At 42.9% G+C, this 20,780-nt stretch overlaps 1 protein-coding gene across 1 annotated transcript in view; it reads left to right on the top strand.

Annotated features, from left to right (window-relative positions):
• Positions 1–20,015, top strand: part of LOC311052166 (Rieske domain-containing protein) — a 31,499-nt gene extending 11,484 nt beyond the window's left edge. The window contains exon 3 of the mRNA XM_084066989.1: positions 18,963–20,015. Within this exon, the coding sequence (XP_083923115.1) occupies positions 18,963–19,070 (108 nt within the window). The 3' untranslated portion in view covers positions 19,071–20,015. The remainder of the gene's footprint in view (positions 1–18,962) is intronic.
• The last annotated feature ends 765 nt before the right edge of the window (positions 20,016–20,780 follow it).

The following is a 20,780-nucleotide window of genomic DNA, read 5'->3' as shown; positions in this document are numbered from 1 at the left end:
GACAGACGCTCTACCAGTTGAGCTAAGCTGTTGGCTGAGAGTTACAGGTTTCCTGGTGGTTTTAACTTGTTTTTCTAGAAGTTAGTCTGCAAAGGGAAGCATCACTAAGGACTTGACTCAAGTGGGAATCGAACCCACTCAAGTCATGTTATTGGACAGACGCTCTACCAGTTGAGCTAAGCTGTTGGCTGAGAGTTACGGGTTTCCTGGTGGTTTTAACTTGTTTTTCTAGAAGTTAGTCTGCAAAGGGAAGCATCACAGTAAAGACACCAGCGGGATTTGAACTCATGGCCTCTGGATCATGAATACTGCGTCTCAACCCATTGAGCTAACTGTTGGCCAAGAAATACAGCCTTCCTGGTGCTTTGACTTGAACAACAAACAAGACAGATAACTTAAAAAAAATGTGTTACTTTTCACATTGGGGTCCACTGCCCAAATACATGTCAATTTGGGGGGTTGACAACAAAAAGTTTTAGAACCACAGACTCCAAGGAAACAGCTGTAGGTGAATGGATAGAATCACTGACTAGTGAGCCGCAGGTAACAGGTTCAAGGCTCAGCCACAGCAGCAAGTCAGGATGTCAAAGCAAATAGGTATTATTAGGAGTGAAATGGTTGTGTTTTTTCACCCCAACTGCACAGGAGTGATGGTCCCTAACATTCATCGAGTTCTGGACTCACCATTGGGTCCCTACCGAAACGAAAGTTGGTCACTACCGAAACGAAAGTTAAATCCGAATAAATCACTAAGCGTGGAGGCCAAAATCGTCCCCCCGAAAACCTGTTAGGAGTACGTTTCAGGCAATTTAGAGTTGATTGGTAGTACTTTGTAGTGACATTTCTTTTGGTCCCTAACATTCATCGAGCTCTGGACTTAGTCAATTTATTTTTTCACCATTGGGTCCCTACCGAAACGAAAGTTGGTCAATACCGAAACGAAAGTCAAATCCGAAAAAATCACAAAGTGTGGAGGCCAAAATCGTCCCCCCGAAAACCTGTTAGGAGTACGTTTCAGGCAATTTAGAGTTGATTGGTAGTACTTTGTAGTGACATTTTCTTTGGTCCCTAACATTCATCGAGCTCTGGACTTAGTAAATGTATTTTTTCACCATTGGGTCCCTACCGAAACGAAAGTTGGTCACTACCGAAACGAAAGTTAAATCCGAAAAAATCACTAAGTGTGGAGGCCAAAATGGTCCCCCCGAAAACCTGTTAGTACGTTTCAGGCAATTTAGAGTTGATTGGTAGTACTTTGTAGTGACATTTTTTTTGGTCCCTAACATTCATCGAGCTCTGGACTTAGTAAATTTATTTTTTCACCATTGGGTCCCTACCGAAACGAAAGTTGGTCACTACCGAAACGAAAGTTAAATCCGAAAAAATCACTAAGTGTGGAGGCCAAAATGGTCCCCCCGAAAACCTGTTAGGAGTACGTTTCAGGCAATTTAGAGTTGATTGGTAGTACTTTGTAGTGACTTTTTTTTTGGTCCCTAACATTCATCATGCTCTGGACTTAGTAAATTTATTTTTTCACCATTGGGTCCCTACCGAAACAAAAGTTGGTCACTACCGAAACGAAAGTTAAATCCGAAAAAATCACTAAGTGTGGAGGCCAAAATCGTCCCCCCGAAAACCTGTTAGGAGTAAATTTCAGGCAATTTAAAGTTGATTGGTAGTACTTACTCCACGACAAAGTTTTGGGGGGACGATTTTGGCCTCTACAATTAGTGATTTTTTCGGATTTAACTTTCGTTTCGGTAGTGACACAAAAACGTTTCGGTAGTGACACAATGGTGAAAAAGAAAATTACTCCACTACAAAGTTTTGGGGGGACGATTTTGGCCTCTACAATTAGTGATTTTTTCGGATTTAACTTTCGTTTCGGTAGTGACACAAAAACGTTTTGGTAGTGACACAATGGTGAACAAAAAAAATTACTCCACTACAAAGTACTACCAATCAACTCTAAATTGCCTGAAACGTACTCCTAACAGGTTTTTGGGGGGGCAAATTTGGCCTCCACACTTAGTGATTTTTTCGGATTTAACTTTCGTTTCGGTAGTGACACAAAAACGTTTCGGTAGTGAGACAAAAACGTTTTGGTAGTGATACGATGGTGAAAAAAAAATTACTCCACTAAAAAGTACTACCAATCAACTCTAAATTGCCTGAAACGTACTCCTAATAGGTTTTTGGGGGGACGATTTTGGCCTCCACACTTGGTGATTTTTGGGGATTTAACTTTCGTTTCGGTAGTGACACAAAAACGTTTCGGTAGTGACACAATGGTGAAAATAAAAAATACTCCACTACAAAGTACTACCAATCAACTCTAAATTGCCTGAAACGTACTCCTAACAGGTCTTTGGGGGGACGATTTTGGCCTCCACACTTAGTGATTCTTTCGGATTTAACTTTCGTTTCGGTAGTGACACAAAAACGTTTCGGTAGTGACACAATGGTGAAAAAAAAATATTTATTCCCCTACAATTTTTTTGGGGGACGATTTTGGATTTTTTTTGGATTTAACTTTTGTTTCGGTAGACACAATGGTGAAAAAAAAAAAAAGACTCCACTACAAAGTACTACCAATCAACTCTAAATTGCCTGAAACGTACTCCTAATAGGTTTTTGGGGGGACGATCTTGGCCTCCACACTTAGTGATTTTTTCGGATTTAACTTTCGTTTCGGTAGTGACACAATGTAACGACGGGTCGCCGTTACTAAACCTAATTCATATTCAAACACAGCTCTGCATATGTATTGTATGTAAAGAAAGACACAGATTGTAACAAATGCATTTATTGAAGTTATGGGGGGTGGGGGCAATGTGTTTCACTCTGAAGGTGCGGGGGTACTGATGTCATCATACACCTATGAAAGAACAGAAAGGCCACATTAGTAGGACTCTACAGTAGTAGCATACTTTGAAATTGACAACTATAATGGGAATGGGAATCTCTGATGTCTAAACTTACCTCTGTCTGTTCTCCCCCCTTCCCAGTGTGGTGTTCGGGCCAAAGAGTTCCCTCCGGCAACACACACCCTATTTATTAGTTCCGGGAGGGTGATACCAAGTGGGAAGTGGAGAGAGGGGAGATCGGCATCCACTGTAATTAATTGAACCATGTTTATGGGGTGGGTATATTTGGAAGGCTCAGTGGGAATTGTAAATATGTATTGGGGGTGCATATACAGTAGTCTAGTGTTTTAAGGAAAATTGTATTGTATGTTTATAGGTGTGGGAATATATTGGAGGTACCTGGGGAATGGTAGGAGCTAGCCAGGTAATAGGGACCCACCTATAAAAGGCAGTCAGTCTATGGTATGTGAGATGAGCTGACAGGTTGTGCCCAATACTTGTCAGTGAAATTGTAAAAAAAAGATGAAAAAATAAAGACTTTGGATTAAAGGTCGCTACTGGACTGGTCTCCACTGATTTGCTGCCTTGGCCGCTCGAGCAATCTTACAAGTGGTGTCAAGAAGTGGTCCCAGCCTCACTGGAATGGTGGGTGCTTAACAGCACATAACTATGGCCACCATGACCAGAGGAAAGGAAAAGGAGATGAAGCAAGCACAGCAAGAGGAGCCAGATAACGGGGAGCCAGTAATTGACCAGCATGAGGAAGCAGCAGCAGCAGCAGCAGCAGCAGCCAGTGAGCCTGACAAACTGGAGGAGTTGACAGACCTGGTGAAGTCGCTGGCACTCGCCCAGAAGACTAGAGATAAGCGGATGGAAAGAGAGGCTACACGCCAAGAGGACAGATGGAAAAAGATGCACCATGAAGTGTTGCACATGCAAGCACAGGTGAATGACTTGAGATACGGCGGCGTGAACAGTCAGGATGACGCTGAGGACAACGATGGCGGTGATGATGAGGAGAATGAGAACCTTAGAACCCCCCACCATCAGGAGGATCGGGGAGATCTAAGAGCGCCAACCAGACGGCGAAGTGAGCCTGTACCACCACAGAGGACACGACCCATCCATAGAGAGCCCAGGTTAATACCACTCGCCCAGGATGATGATATTGAACACTACCTGACAACCTTTGAAAGAATGGCCACTGTTTGTCATTGGCCAAGAGAGGAGTGGGCTATTCAATTAGTCCCTTTACTCACAGGTAAGGCACGTAGTGCTTATGTGTTCATGGACTTTGCAGATTCTGAAGATTACGACAAAATCAAGGAAGTTATTCTAGCCAAATATGAGATCACAGCGGACACCTACAGAAGAAGGTTTCGGTCACTGGACATTCATCGGGGAGAAACCCCACGTGAACTTTATGTGCGGTTGAAGGACATGTTTACTAAATGGGTCAAACCAGAGACCGCCACGGTGAAGGACATTTCAGAGTTACTGATTCTGGAGCAGTGCTTGAGGATGGTGGATCCGGAAGTGGAGGTCTGGATCCGGGAACGTGACCCAAAGTCAGCTGGAGAGGCCGCCCGGCTTGCTGAGGTTTTTCTGTCGGCCAGATCCGGGAACAGGGCAACCGCATATGACCGTGACAACTACTACACTGGAGGCAGTAAGTCCAAGGGGGGTGAATGGGGTGGTCAAACGCAGGCTAGACAGCAATTCAGTGCCAGGCAAAGCTCTTACAGTAAACCTAACGCCACTAAGTCTTTCCCCAGTTCTAGGCCAGACATACGCTGTTATCAATGTAATGAGATGGGTCACACACAGCACACATGCCCTGCCAACAGACAGAGTAAACCTTCTTTGTTATGTTCAGTCCCCAGACCCACCCACCCAGTCTCTGCTCAGCAAAAAGTGCACACTGTACCAGTGTTAGTTAATGGTCAGAGAGAGGAGGCCCTTCTAGACACTGGCTGTTGTCAGTCTGTTGTTCTGTCCAGCATAGTCCCTAGAGAGCTGTGGAGTGACACCACGTCCAACATTTGCTGTGTTCATGGGGATGAGAAAGTGTACCCCACTGCTGAGGTGTATCTTACTGTAGGTGGACAGACTTATCTCATGCCAGTCACATTAGTGCCCAGATTACCATATCCAGTCATACTTGGCAATGATGTCCCCACACTGCTAGACTTGATACAGCAGACAAAAGGGGATAACCAGGTTATCATAGAGGGCACAGGGGAGGTGCAGAGTCAGGAGGCTGAACAGCAGCAGCTAGAACCCCACCCTTCAGCTACAGCATGTAACATGGTAATCACTAGAGCTCAGAAAAAAAGAAATACTCTAGAGGAGTTGCCTTTTTACGATGCTGAGTTGAAGGCAGGCCCGATCAAGCAACCAAAATCCAGAGCTCAGAGAAGGAGGGAAAAGGTTTTGGCTACGGCAAGGGGACAGTGTGAGGAAATGACAAAGCCCAGTCAGCCACTGAATTTTCACATTCCATCTGACATAGCAGCAATGCAGCAAGCTGACCCTACACTAAGATCCTGGTTTGATAAAGTATCAGAGGTTGAGGGGGAGAAACAGGGTAAGGCGGACTGTTTAGCTGAGGCTAGCTATGTGATTAAGAATGGCATTCTCTACCAGCGGCAGGGTCAGGTTGAGGCCTTAGGTTTGCCACAGAGCCTTACACAGAAAGTGATGGAGCTGGGGCACTCTATACCCTGGGCAGGCCACTTAGCATTTCAGAAATCCATCAGTAGAATTGCCAGTAGGTTTGTTTGGCCAGGCATGTACACCCAGGTGAAGAATTTTTGTGCTTCGTGTGAAACATGTCAGCTAGCATCAGCTAGGGGAGTAGCCCGTGCCCAGCTTCAGCCATTACCTATTATTGACACACCTTTTCACAGAATAGGTGTGGATATAGTGGGGCCCCTTGAAAGAAGTTCATCAGGAAAGCGATATATCTTAGTGATTTGTGATTACGCCACCCGTTATCCAGAAGCTTTCCCCCTGAGATCCATCAAGGCCAGACAGGTTGCCAATTGTCTGTTGCAACTGTTTTCAAGGGTAGGAGTGCCTAGAGAGGTCCTTACAGATTGTGGTACCAACTTCCTATCAAAACTATTGCAGCAGGTTTATCAGTTGCTAGGAGTGAAAGGTATCAAAACCACCCCATACCACCCCGAGACGGACGGATTAGTGGAGAGATTCAATCAGACTCTTAAAAGCATGCTGCGGAAGTTTGTTGACAATACAGGCTCTGATTGGGACCAGTGGCTGCCCTACTTGCTGTTTGCATACCGGGAGGTGCCACAGGCATCAACAGGATTCTCACCATTTGAGCTTCTCTACGGTCGCCAGGTGAGGGGGCCACTGGACCTCCTGAGGGAGCATTGGGAGAAACCGACTACAGACCAGGAGAGTGTGGTTGCCTATGTGATCACAATGAGAGAGAGACTTGAACAAATGACTGCCCTAGCACAAGAGCACATGAAGACGGCACAAGCCACCCAGAAAACCTGGTATGACAAGAAGGCCAGAGACAGGACATTGCTGCCAGGCCAACGGGTGTTGCTGCTCCTTCCAACTAGTGACTGTAAGCTGTTGGCCAAATGGCAGGGGCCGTACCAAATCACCAAGCGCCTGGGCAAGGTAACATATGAACTGTACATGCCTGACAAATTGAAAAAACATCAGTGTTTTCATGTTAATCTCTTGAAGGTGTTTCAGGAGCCATCATTACCAAGCCAGCAGCCTGTCCAGCATCAGTTATTGATCTGTGCTCTTGATGGGGAGGAGGACAGAGAGCAGTCGTTCCCCACCAAGGTCACCAAGCACAGTGCAGTGGATCTGTCTCATCTCCAGCCTGGCCAGCGGGAGGAGATAAGAGAAATGCTGAATCCCGGATTGTTCAGAGAGGAGCCTGGCTTTACAACACTGGCACGGCACAAGGTCTACCTGAAGACGGATGCTACTCCCCGCAGGAAGTACTACAGGATACCTGAACGTGTGGTGCCAAAGCTCAAGGAGGAGATTGAGCTGATGCTGCAAATGGGAATAATTGAAACTTCGAACAGTGAGTGGTGCAGCCCTATTGTGTTGGTGCCTAAGAAAGATGGCTCACTGAGGTTCTGTATTGATTTCAGGTACCTCAATTCAGTGTCAAAGATGGAATCCTACCCCATGCCCCGTATCGATGAGTTGCTGGAGAGAGTGGGGCACTCCACGTTTATCTCCACGCTGGACTTAAGCAAGGGGTACTGGCAACTGGCCCTGGCACCTGAGACTAAGGAGCTGACTGCGTTTACAACACCAGAGGGTATGTTTCAGTTCAAGGTGATGCCGTTTGGTCTCCAGGGTGCACCAGCAACATTTCAACGTCTCATGGACCAAGTACTGAGGGACGTGCCACAGTTTGCAGCAGCGTACTTGGACGATGTTGTCATCTTTAGCCAGACGTGGGAGGAACATGTGGCTCACCTTCGAAGGGTCCTCCACCTGATTGAAAAGGCGGGGCTTACCATCAATCCATGCAAGTGTGCATTTGCCCAGAAACAGGTGGAGTACCTGGGCCATGTCGTAGGACAGGGGATGGTTAAACCTCGAGTGGGGAAGGTGGATGCCATCCATTCATACCCCATCCCCACCACCAAGAGGAAGGTTCGGGGATTTCTGGGTTTGGTAGGATGGTATAGAAAATTCATACCCCATTGTTCTGAGAGGGCAGCTATTCTCACTGACCTCACCAAAGACTCAGCCCCAAACAAAGTGAGATGGAATGATGAGTGTGACCGAGCGTTCATGGATCTCAAAAGTGCCATTACAAGTGACTCTGTTCTCCACACTCCTGACTTTAGACTACCATTCACGCTCCAGACGGATGCCTCAGGTGTCGGCCTTGGGGCAGTGCTTCTGCAGGAAGTAGAGGGGGAGATGCGTCCACTGCTGTTCCTGAGCCGCAAACTAGAGGACCGGGAGACGAGGTACTCAGTGGAGAAAGAGTGCCTGGCCATGAAGTGGGCCATTGAGTCACTTAAGTACTATTTGCTGGGACGGCACTTCCTCCTTGAGACCGATCATCGGGCTCTGCAGTGGCTGAACAAGATGAGGGACTCGAACACACGTCTTGCTGGGTGGTACCTTGCCTTGCAACCCTATGACTTCACTGTTCGGTATCGACCAGGGAAAGCCAACCTGGTGGCTGATTTTCTCTCCCGGGTACATGAGAACTGAGGTACTGTACTCTTGGGAGAGGGGGGGGGAAATGTAACGACGGGTCGCCGTTACTAAACCTAATTCATATTCAAACACAGCTCTGCATATGTATTGTATGTAAAGAAAGACACAGATTGTAACAAATGCATTTATTGAAGTTATGGGGGGTGGGGGCAATGTGTTTCACTCTGAAGGTGCGGGGGTACTGATGTCATCATACACCTATGAAAGAACAGAAAGGCCACATTAGTAGGACTCTACAGTAGTAGCATACTTTGAAATTGACAACTATAATGGGAATGGGAATCTCTGATGTCTAAACTTACCTCTGTCTGTTCTCCCCCCTTCCCAGTGTGGTGTTCGGGCCAAAGAGTTCCCTCCGGCAACACACACCCTATTTATTAGTTCCGGGAGGGTGATACCAAGTGGGAAGTGGAGAGAGGGGAGATCGGCATCCACTGTAATTAATTGAACCATGTTTATGGGGTGGGTATATTTGGAAGGCTCAGTGGGAATTGTAAATATGTATTGGGGGTGCATATACAGTAGTCTAGTGTTTTAAGGAAAATTGTATTGTATGTTTATAGGTGTGGGAATATATTGGAGGTACCTGGGGAATGGTAGGAGCTAGCCAGGTAATAGGGACCCACCTATAAAAGGCAGTCAGTCTATGGTATGTGAGATGAGCTGACAGGTTGTGCCCAATACTTGTCAGTGAAATTGTAAAAAAAAGATGAAAAAATAAAGACTTTGGATTAAAGGTCGCTACTGGACTGGTCTCCACTGATTTGCTGCCTTGGCCGCTCGAGCAATCTTACACACAAAAACGTTTCGGTAGTGACACAATGGTGGAAAAAAAATATACTCCACTACAAAGTTTTGGGGGGACGATTTTGGCCTCTACACTTAGTGGTTTTTTTTGGATTTAACTTTCGTTTCGGTAGTGACACAAAAACGTTTCGGTAGTGACACAATGGTGAAAAAAAAAATTACTCCACTACAAAGTTTTGGGGGGACGATTTTGGCCTCTACACGATTTTTTCGGATTTAACTTTCGTTTCGGTAGTGACACAAAAACGTTTCGGTAGTGACACAATGGTGATTTTTTTTTTACTCCACTACAAAGTACTACCAATCAACTCTAAATTGCCTGAAACGTACTCCTAACAGGTTTTTGGGGGGACGATTTTGGCCTCCACACTAGTGATTTTTTCGGATTTAACTTTCGTTTCGGTAGTGACACAAAAACGTTTCGGTAGTGACACAATGGTGAAAAAAATATATACTAAGTCCAGAGCTCGATGAATGTTAGGGACCAAAAAAAGTCACTACAAAGTACTACCAATCAACTCTAAATTGCCTGAAACGTACTCCTAACAGGTTTTTGGGGGGACGATTTTGGCCTCCACACAGTGATATTTTCGGATTTAACTTTCGTTTCGGAAGTGACAAACCTTCGTTTCGGTAGTGACACAATGGTGAAAAAAAAAATGGACTAAGTCCAGAGCTCGATGAATGTTAGGGACCAAAAAAAGTCACTACAAAGTACTACCAATCAACTCTAAATTGCCTGAAACGTACTCCTAACAGGTTTTTGGGGGGACGATTTTGGCCTCCACACTTAGTGATTTTTTCGGATTTAACTTTGGTTTCGGTAGTGACACAAAAACGTTTCGGTAGTGACAAACTTTCGTTTCGGTAGTGACACAATGTTGAAAAAAAAAAGTACTAAGTCCAGAGCTCGATGAATGTTAGGGACCAAAAAAAGTCACTATAAAGTATTACCAATCAACTCTAAATTGCTTGAAACGTACTCTAACAGGTTTTTGGAGGACGATTTTGGCCTCCACACTTGGTGAAGTCCACAGTAAGGTGGAATTTTTGAACTGTGAATGGAGTTTCTAGGTGAAAGTGTTTTTTTGAGGTCCCAAAATCGTCCATCGACCTCCATTATAAATCTCTGAAATTTTAAAGGAGTACAATTCTAAAACCATTAAACATTTCAAAATTTCCTTTTCAGGCAAACATGTCCATATTAGGATGAACATTTTAAAGTTTGAATGGGGTTTCTATTCTACAGTATATATGACATTTTGAATCATTACAGTCAGTTCACCTTCTTTTGGGTCTTGAGTCGAACCAATTACTCCCGCGGAGACATCAAATTTCTCCTTTGGGCCTTCAGTCTTGGGACTCAAGGCCCAAAAGATACATTTGATGTCTCCGCGGGAGTAATTGGTTCGACTCAAGACTCTTTTGGGTCTTGAGTCTTGGGACTCAAGACTCAAATCCTGGAAATGGCAAATCAGCATGTGTGGAATTTGAAGGTGCAAGAGTCAGGTAAAAGTTGGAAAAGTGTCCAAGTTGGATATGAACTGGGAACCTCTCGGTTGTAAGCCCTGTATCTTAACCACTGCACCACAGGGACTTTGTTCACTTGCGTGTTATTCACTAAAAGATTAGATAAAGGTGCAGGAGTCAGGTAAAAGTTCAAAAAATGTCCTTGTTGGATTTGAACCAGCAACCTTCTGGTTTTAAGCCCTGTATCTCAATCATTGCACCACTGTAATTCATCCTAATTCTGTTCACTTGCATGTTCTTCACTGAAAGGTTAGATAAAGGTGAAACAGCCACGTAAAAGTTGGAAAATATTCCTTATTGGTTTTGAACTCAGAACCTTCTGTGTGCAAGGCCTGTATCCTATCCACTGCTCCCCCATGGTTCATAGTTTCTCTGGTCTCTTGCAGGCTGTTCACTGAAAGATTAGATACAGACCACACGAGTCAGATAAAAGTTGGGAAAATGTCCTAGTTGAATTTGAAACCGGGAACCTTCTGGTTGCAGCCCTGTATCTAAATCACTGCATCACAGAGGTTCTTAATATTCTGTTAACTTGCGTCCCAGATGGTGGTCTAGGAGGAAGGGACGGTAACATATACCCAGATTATATACTTGAGACAGACATAGGATGAGGTTAAAGTAAAGTTGTTTATTAACCAACTGAAGTGAACAAAAATAAATGCCAAGTAACAAATACAGGGAGGGTCAGGTGGTGCCAAAGGAAATAATGTAGTAAAACAAAAACTCACTGTCTAAATAAAATAAAGATCTTACCTACTCAAGAGAAACAAAAATCCTTCCTACTCCAACAATAAACAGAAAATACAATGGGTGGCACTCACCTCTAGACTAGTGGGATTAAACACGGGAATTACCTACGTGCAATATGTACAGGGTACCCCAGAGCTAAACTACCCCCCCCTGTACTAAACGTTTGGCAAAAAAGGTCAAAAAGTCTAGAGACTGAGTTAAGAGACTGGAGGTGAATTAGTTAGGACATGTGCATGGAGCAAACAAATGATCTGGTGGAAGCATGATGGGGAAAGAGAAAGATGTCCGCCGTCACAGGTGCTTTATATATGATGACGATGGAGGTGATTGGTGGAGTGATGAGGGGAAGGACCAACCGGTGGTGAGAGGCGGAGTTGAGTTGAGTGAATGGGCTGGACCTGAGAGTGAGTGACAGAGCAGCAGGCAGAGTGTAGCAAGGAGAAAAACAGCATACACAGTCTCCCCATAAACATACAGTCTCCCCTTAACCATACACGTGTGTACGTGTGTAACAGTGGTATTCACTAAAAGATTAGATAAAGGTAAAAGTCCCAGGTCAAAGTTGGAAAGATGTCCTTGCTGGTTTTGAACTCAGGACCATCTGTGTGCAAGGCCTGTATCTTAACCACTGGTCCACCATGGTTAATACTTTTTTGGGTCTCTTGCACATTGTTCACTGAAAGATTAGATAAAGGTGCAAGAGTCAGGTAAAAGTTGGAAAAATGTCCGAATTGGTTTTGAACTGTGAACCTTCTGGTTACAAGCCCTGTATCTAAACCACTGCACCACAGTGGTTCTTACTCAATCTATTCACTTGCGTGGTCTTCAATGAAAGATTAGATAAAGGTAAAAGCCAAAGTTTGTACTTTTCCCCCTTTAAATGTCCATTGCCATTGACAATGCATTGGATGCTTAAAGTTAAATATTTCAAACACTACAAATCATTTCAAAGTAAAACATCTCAAGGATGCATGCCCACAGTAAGGTGGAATTTTTGAACTGTGAATGGAGTTTCTAGGTGAAAGTGTTTTTTTGAGGTCCCAAAATCGTCCATCAACCTCCATTATAAATCTCTGAACTTTTAAAGGAGTACAATTCTAAAACTATTAAACATTTCAAAGATTCTTTTTCAGGCAAACGTGTCCACAGTAAGATGAACATTTTAAAGTGTGAGGTTACAAAACCGCAACGGAAAATTTACTAAGTCCAGAGCTCGATGAATGTTAGGGACCAAAAAAATCGTCACTACAAAGTACTACCAATCAACTCTAAATTGCCTGAAACGTACTCCTAACAGGTTTTTGGGGGGACAATTTACCGAAACTTTCGTTTCGGTAAACAGAAAATCGTTTCGGTAAAAAGAAAATTTACTAAGTCCAGAGCTCGATGAATGTTAGGGACGGAAAAAAAAGTCACTACAAAGTACTACCATTCAACTCTAAATTGCCTGAAACGTACTCCTAACAGGTTTTTGGGGGGACAATACCGAAACTTTCATTACGGTAAAAAGAAAATCGTTTCGGTAAAAAGAAAATGTACTAAGTCCAGAGCTCGATGAATGTTAGGGACGGGAAAAAAAGTCACTACAAAGTACTACCATTCAACTCTAAATTGCCTGAAACGTACTCCTAACAGGTTTTTGGGGGGACGATTTACCGAAACTTTCGTTTCGGTAAAAAGAAAATCGTTTCGGTAAAAAGAAAATTTACTAAGTCCAGAGCTCGATGAATGTTAGGGACGGAAAAAAAAGTCACTACAAAATACTACCAATCAACTCTAAATTGCCTGAAACGTACTCCTAACAGGTTTTTGGGGGGACGATTTACCGAAACTTTCGTTTCGGTAAAGAGAAAATCGTTTCGGTAAACAGAAAATTTACTAAGTCCAGAGCTCGATGAATGTTAGGGACGAAAACAAAAATTCACTACAAAGTACTACCAATTAACTCTAAATTGCCTGAAACGTACTCCTAACAGGTTTATGGGGGGACGATTTTATTTAAGAGAAAATCGTTTCGGTAAACAGAAAATTTACTAAGTCCAGAGCTCGATGAATGTTAGGGACGAAAACAAAAATTCACTACAAAGTACTACCATTTAACTCTAAATTGCCTGAAACGTACTCCTAACAGGTTTTTGGGGGGATGATTTACCGAAACCTTCGTTTCGGTAAAAAGAAAATCGTTTCGGTAAAAATAAAATTTACTAAGTCCAGAGCTCGATGAATGTTAGGGACGGAAAAAAAAGTCACTACAAAGTACTACCATTCAACTCTAAATTGCCTGAAACGTACTCCTAACAGGTTTTTGGGGGGACAATACCGAAACTTTCATTTCGGTAAAAAGAAAATCGTTTCGGTAAAAAGAAAATTTACTAAGTCCAGAGCTCGATGAATGTTAGGGACGAAAAAAAAAGTCACTACAAAGTACTACCAATTAACTCTAAATTGCCTGAAACGTACTCCTAACAGGTTTTTGGGGGGACGATTTACCGAAACTTTCGTTTCGGTAAAGAGAAAATCGTTTCGGTAAACAGAAAATTTGCTAAGTCCAGAGCTCGATGAATGTTAGGGAAAAAAAAAAAGTCACTACAAAGTACTAACATTCAACTCTAAATTGCCTGAAACGTACTCCTAACAGGTTTTTGGGGGGACGATTTTGGCCTCCACACTTACTGATTTTTTCGGATTTAACTTTCGTTTCGGTAGTGACCAACTTTCGTTTCGGTAGTGACACAATGGTGAAATGTACTAAGTCCAGAGCTCGATGAATGTTAGGGACCAAAAAAATCGTCACTACAAAGTACTACCAATCAACTCTAAATTGCCTGAAACGTACTCCTAACAGGTTTTTGGGGGGACGATTTTGGCCTCCACACTTAGTGATTTTTTCGGATTTAACTTTCGTTTCGGTAGTGACCAACTTTCGTTTCGGTAGTGACACAATGGTGAAATGTACTAAGTCCAGAGCTCGATGAATGTTAGGGACCAAAAAAATCGTCACTACAAAGTACTACCAATCAACTCTAAATTGCCTGAAACGTACTCCTAACAGGTTTTTGGGGGGACGATTTTGGACTCCACACTTAGTGATTTTTTCGGATTTAACTTTCGTTTCGGTAGTGACCAACTTTCGTTTCGGTAGTGACACAATGGTGAAATGTACTAAGTCCACCCATGTGTCACGTGAAGCTTGACCAATCACTTTGTTGACAGGTCTGACCAATCAGAACGTTGACGGGTCTGACCAATCAGAACGTTGACGGTGAACACGGACAAAGTCAGGTATACAGCAGGATCTATACCTTTAGGTATAGAGCGGCTAGGGCCGCTAAAAATTAGAGAATCGTTAGGGGCGGGCAGTGCCACGCATGTATCCGAATAAGGCAACCTATTTTGGGCATGGCCGTCTCAAAAGTCCCGTTGCGTCACATTAGTCTGGAGATCTGCTGATTGGCTGGAGGGGAACAACGATCATTGGCTGAAGGGGTTGTCAGTCAACGGTATTACTCCCGCCCAACTCCAGCCCATAGCCAATATTGCAGAATGGGCGATCAGGCCAGACTCTCTCCTGAAATCAAATGGAAATGAGATTTCCGGAGGGAGGGTTTACCAGGCTACCCCACAGCCACAGCCATCATTTTAGACAAAATTGTCTAGAATAATACTTTCAAGTGGTTTTATACATTGGCAAATCACCAACATATCACCAACATGTCACCTGGGTCAATTTACTTTGATATAACAGTCATTATACCTGACATGTTTGACCAGCTAAAAACTGTTTTATTTTGTTTAAAAGAATGCTTTCCACTTCCCCCTTGTGCTTCCCAACTTCACAGCCAGGTGTATACGATGGCTGTTTACTAGATTTAAGGTCACATGTCGCCACAGTTTTCTAGTTTTCTAGATACAGGATGTGGGTCAACTTACCCACTGGGTCATCTTAACCGTTCCGGTCTCCCTATAGATATTTTTCCCATTGTAAAATACATCAATCAGTTGCGCAAACCATACATCTGGTTTGTAGCTGTATAGTCATGGAAGATTTGCTTGTCCTTCCAGTTAACCTTACCTGGCAGTTTAAGCTGTGCACTCTTGCTGTTGTGTACAATTCAGTATAGCTCAGAGAATTGACATGGCATGAGAAATGGACATTTATGTTGCATTACAGCATGGCCTTGTTCTATTCTGTTATTATCACAATCTGCATCTTTCTCACTGCATGCTGAGTTATTTACTTGTGTCTTTGTTGCCTTCCCTGTCCTTGAACTGTACCTTTGGTTTGCTTCCTGTGTGGTTTCTCCCCGTGATAGTCAGCTGTTTCTTGTCTTGTAGTCTTTGCCCACCATGTGCTTTTGTTTACACCAGTGGTGGAAGGTACTCAAGTACCGTACAATTTTGAGGTACTTTTACTTTACTGGAGTATTTCCAATATTGAATACTTTGACTTGTGAGCATGTAGACCTGCTATTTTCAAAAGATGTTTATACACGCTTGTGAAATGGGATTCTGCATAATGATTACTTTTGCTTTTGGTACTTTAAGTATATCTTGATGGCAATACTTGAAAACCGCACTGTTTCTTGTAACAGTATTGATACTTATACTTAAGTAAACAATATGGCTTCTTCCACCACTGGTTTACACCAGTGTGTCCTCCCAACTTGATCCACCCCCTCATCTATGTCATGCGTTATACCTACAGTATGATGATTGTGCATTGTGTTCACCCCTGTCTTGTTAGTCTGTGCATATAATTCCTTCCCTCTGGTAAGTCTGTGACCAATGGTCTGTTTCTGCTACTTCATGTTACTGTACTGTGCCTGAGGTTATCCTGTGTATCCTGATGTGGCCTGACTGTGTTTTTTCTGTATTCTGTGACTGGAAAAGTGAACTTGGTTTGGCCCCTGAATACAATATGCCTACTTGTAGCGGTCCTGTGGCCATTAAAAGGGTGAAGTCTGACTGATGATTTTTTTGATGGTTCTTTATGAAATCAACGTAGAAATTACAAAGAAAACATAACATACATAACATAAATCAATACAATAATCCATAAACTTCATCAAATCTCAAATGGCACAATACATTTTCCTATAAAATCCATGGGCCTACATCACAAACTAACTTACATAATGCATAAACCATCTCAATAGAAAAATACATGAAAAAGGTACAAACTATAGCAATAACCCTCAGACAATAAAAGCCAACAATAAGATCACTCAGTTAACAATAAGACCATGAAAAAAATCAACAACAATTAAACAGAGACATATACCTTGTTCCCCTTCCAGCTAGGTGCTATTATAAGTGTTGTAGACAGTCGCATGGTGCCTGGCGTCCATTCTTTCGATAGTTTGTCATTTAACCTTCCGTCCGTCCTTAACCCATCCTTTCAGGGTCCATTGGCGTCTGTCCGTCCTTAACCCATCCTTCCAGGGTCCATTGGCTTACTTTGCAACACTGTGCAGTCCTTACTACCACTGAGCCCATTTTATTGTTTGCTGCCAGGCACATGCAGCCCCATACTGGCCATCAGCACCAGGTGAACTTGATTATTCTAATTGCAGCTGATGTGTTCCTGTGGGCAGGAAACACTACAAATAAAGGCCTTACAGACCTGATGTTTGGGCAGGAAGCCCAATGTGTTGTCTCAGGGACAACACATTTGTGCTCAAGGAAACCCCCCTGCGGGTCCGTTACACTACTTTGTCTTGCACTTATGACCAAACCCCCTGCCAATTGTTGTCTCCGCCAGGCCGAAAGGCATGGTGAGAGAGTATGTTTTGCACCCCGGCCGTCCGTCCGTCCGTCCGTCTGTCTGTCTGTCCGTCCGTCCGTCCGTCCGTCTGTGACCAGCTAATCTCAGGCACCGTTGGCTTGATCGCAGCGAAACTGCGCACACACACTCCCTGGATACCAATTCAGAACCTCTGCCCCAAACTTTTCACATGGGCCTGTTATAGTGCCACCAGGAGGCGGCTTTTTGCAAAACACATTTTTTGACAGTACTCCTACAGATTTTGTCCAAACGTTACGCAAATCGGTACACAGTATCTATATAGTCATTAAACGAAACGGGTCTTTCAGATTTTTCATATTCCATCCTGATTGGCTAAGAATAGCTTCCAAAGTTTGCAGGAATGCTTTGTTTTCAACAAAATGCCTCAAATCATGAACACAGCATGCAATTTCCGTGAAATTTTGCACAAACATTCCCACTAGGCCGAGGAAGAAATGCCACTTCACATTTTCCAAATCAGCCTCATGGTGGCGCTATAACAGGCCGATTCGTGTTTTTACCTATAATTGCACCGATCTGTGTAAAACTTTGTATGCGCACTCCCTAGAGGCCAAGGAAACACGTTTGCCTTGCATTTCTCATATCTGCCTTTTATAGCGCCACCAGGAGGCTGGCTTATGTAAAACACATTTTTGGATTATTACTCCTTCAGATTTTATCCAAATCTCACGCAAATCGGTACACATGATCTCTATAGTCATGTGATCACAATGGATCTGTTAGATTTTTCATATTCCATCCTGATTGGCTAAGATTGACATCTAAAGCTTGCAGGAGTGGCCCGTTTTCAACAAAATGCCGCAAATCATGAACGCAGGGTCCGATTGCGGTGAAAGTTTAATTCTAATCTAATTTAACTAATTTAACAAAACACATTTTTGGAACAAAATGCCTCAAATCATGAATGCAGTGTCCGCTTGCCATCAAAGGCCTAAGAAGAAGTGCCACCCTTTTCACATTATAGCGCCACCAGGAGGCCACGATAACCTACCTGACCTGGCGGAGACCTGTGCTCCGAGGAGCACTTTTTCTAGTTTTCAGTGTTTTTCTATGTGTATACCGTACATCAAGCTGGACCAACTAACAGTAGATGGCTAATATTTATGAGAGAGTTTAATTACATGACATCACAGCTTCCCACAAAGAAATACCACAGAAGTATGAGTGTTCAAAGTTACAGTATCATGATATCAACTGAGTTATTTGTGGTTTTGGGACTGCATGTAGTGGTTATAGTATTGTCTGTGAGAAACCTACTCACTTCCCTAGAGCATACCTGTCAACATTGTGATCTGAAAATAAGGAACATTTTTGGAACTTCAATGGTGGGGAGCTATTTGCATCATATTACCTCTGTACTTTTAATATACTTTCTACTTTTAACACAATATTCAGAGAATATTGGTGATATTATTATTATTATTATTGTATTTATTTATTTTTGTATGTAGTTGTTTGACAAAGTATTTTTCCAACAAATTACTTTTACACATTTTACACAACACTCAAGTTAAATAAACTCAACAACAACATCAGTTCTGTTTTCAAAGGTTCTATTTAATAAAACTGAGGGAAGATAAATAGTTCATTAACCACAGTACGGTCACTGACCACAGTAATAAAAAATAGTCCAGTTCAGGGTTGTATTTTATTTTTCTAAAGGCAGGACAGCGGGAATTTAATAAATCTGGAAGAATCCTGTTGAAAAGAGAAGGTTGACAGGTATGGGTGCCATATACTGTATTTGAATTAGCTGACAAAATCGTTTTAAGGTTTATTTTTAATCAGTGAAAGAATGACATTTAAGCCTACACTTCCAGTAAGAAAACACCTCTGCAAAAATGTGTTCTTTGAGACATGGTGCCACATGAGTACTGGCTGCTCACTACTTAGAGCTAAAGCAAGGTATTGTGTTTCCTCTCTATTTTAACAGCTGTTACTTTTTGTTTTGTCTGTTATAGCAACAAGTGTACGAAGTCAAGCTGGAGGATGGCACTGTGTATGTGAAGCACAGCAGTCCGCTCTCCTTACAGCCTTTTCCTGTGGGCCAGAAGAACCGGACAGTCTGAATGGCCGTCTGATCCTCAAGCTGTTCGCGGGACCATCAATCCCCTTCTCATGGAGCCTCACCGCCTGTAGCGAACCCACTTTGGCTATTTTGAGACATTCCATAAGCGTTATCTATCATTTTCACAGACCTTTTCCACTTGGCTCATCTGGCGATGGCGTATTCTCATGTCACTATCAGGAGCATCGTCTGAAGAGGACATGACGGCATTATGTTTCTTTTCTTCCCCCCTCTTAAAATACTGGGTAGAAAGCCATCAACATCACCACAAAAGACAGTGGAATGCTTGCTGCTGATCTTACACATCAGACAGTAGCTATGTATTGCCTCCAACATAATCTCCATTATTTATCTTTCCACACTCTGTACTGCAGAACCAGGCGGCACTCAATGGATATTAGGAAGTTAAGGAAGGTAGATATATTGGATTTTTAAACATTTCCAAAATTCAAATTCAAAATGATTACCTTTAATTTATGTAGCAATGATCTTGATGATGTTTCACTTTGGATGACCATTAGCTATTAGTATTTTTTCAACAACCACCCCACATTCACAACCTCCCCTTTTACCTGCACAATTTCTGGTTCCTCAATGCAATAGATTTTTCGCAGCGGTGTTTTATGACAGAAACCCCAACACGATTTCCATGGAGAAGGCCTGTGGGGATGCGTCCACAGAAGCCATCCAAGGGTGAATTAGACATACCTGGTCATATTTCCTGTGATACCTGGCCAGGGAAAACAGCCCTTGTGATGTGGCTGAAAGGTTGTGGCCGGCTCCAGACTACAGAAAAGATGATGATGCCGAGTAGTTGTAATTAGATTTAGAATGGAACTATAGTCCATACACTGGGACGCACGTGCCCCAAATATGTGCAGACGTTGAACCGTGACTGATTTTTCCAGCAACTTGTGAAATTAGCTCCAAAGACACGCACGCACGCACGCACGCACGCACGCACGCACGCACGCACGCACGCACACACACACACACACACACACACACACACACACACACACACACACACACACACACACTCACTCACTCACTCACTTATCCTGATTAATTGTTGTCAGGTGAAATTAAATAAAACAACAAGTTAATTTGACCTTATTGACACTCATTCTTGATTTTTAGTGTGACTTTCTTCAGCAAAGAGTAGAATTTGACTGTAGTGGTGTAACTGGGTTGTGTCAATTAGTGTAAAGGCAACAAAGTACAGTAGTGCCACACACTTTATTATGCTCCCATTGATTAATCTTTTATTTAAGCAACGTTATTTGAGTAACGTTCCGGCTTAAATGCTCATCTGAAGAAGAGCATGGGCCCCGAAACGTTACTCTGCTTAAACAAAAGATTCATCTATGGGAGCATATAGTGTGCAGCTCTACTTTGGTGCCTTTGATCTGAGTTCACGTCGGGGCCAGCACCTGTCAAGAAGTCGGCTGTGCACTACTCACCCCTTTGATCCTGGTCAATTAGTGTAACCATTATTTTTCATAAGAATACGATAATATACAGGAAAAATTGTGGAATGGGATCAAACATAATCCTCTATTGCAGTGTAATCACTTGTTGTTATTTACATCAATGTTTACATAACGAGGACTTGGAGCGCAAATGGCTTATGTGACATCTTTGGCGAAAATATATACTTTTATATATGATTTTAAAGGTCTCTATGAGCTCTACCAGATGGCAAAATAAT

Source organism: Gymnoscopelus microlampas (genome assembly GCF_963454915.1).
Source record: "Gymnoscopelus microlampas genome assembly, chromosome: 9".
NCBI lineage: Eukaryota > Metazoa > Chordata > Actinopteri > Myctophiformes > Myctophidae > Gymnoscopelus > Gymnoscopelus microlampas.
The sequence above is the reverse complement of the archived record's forward strand: the minus strand, read 5'-3'. Positions and strand labels throughout refer to the sequence as shown.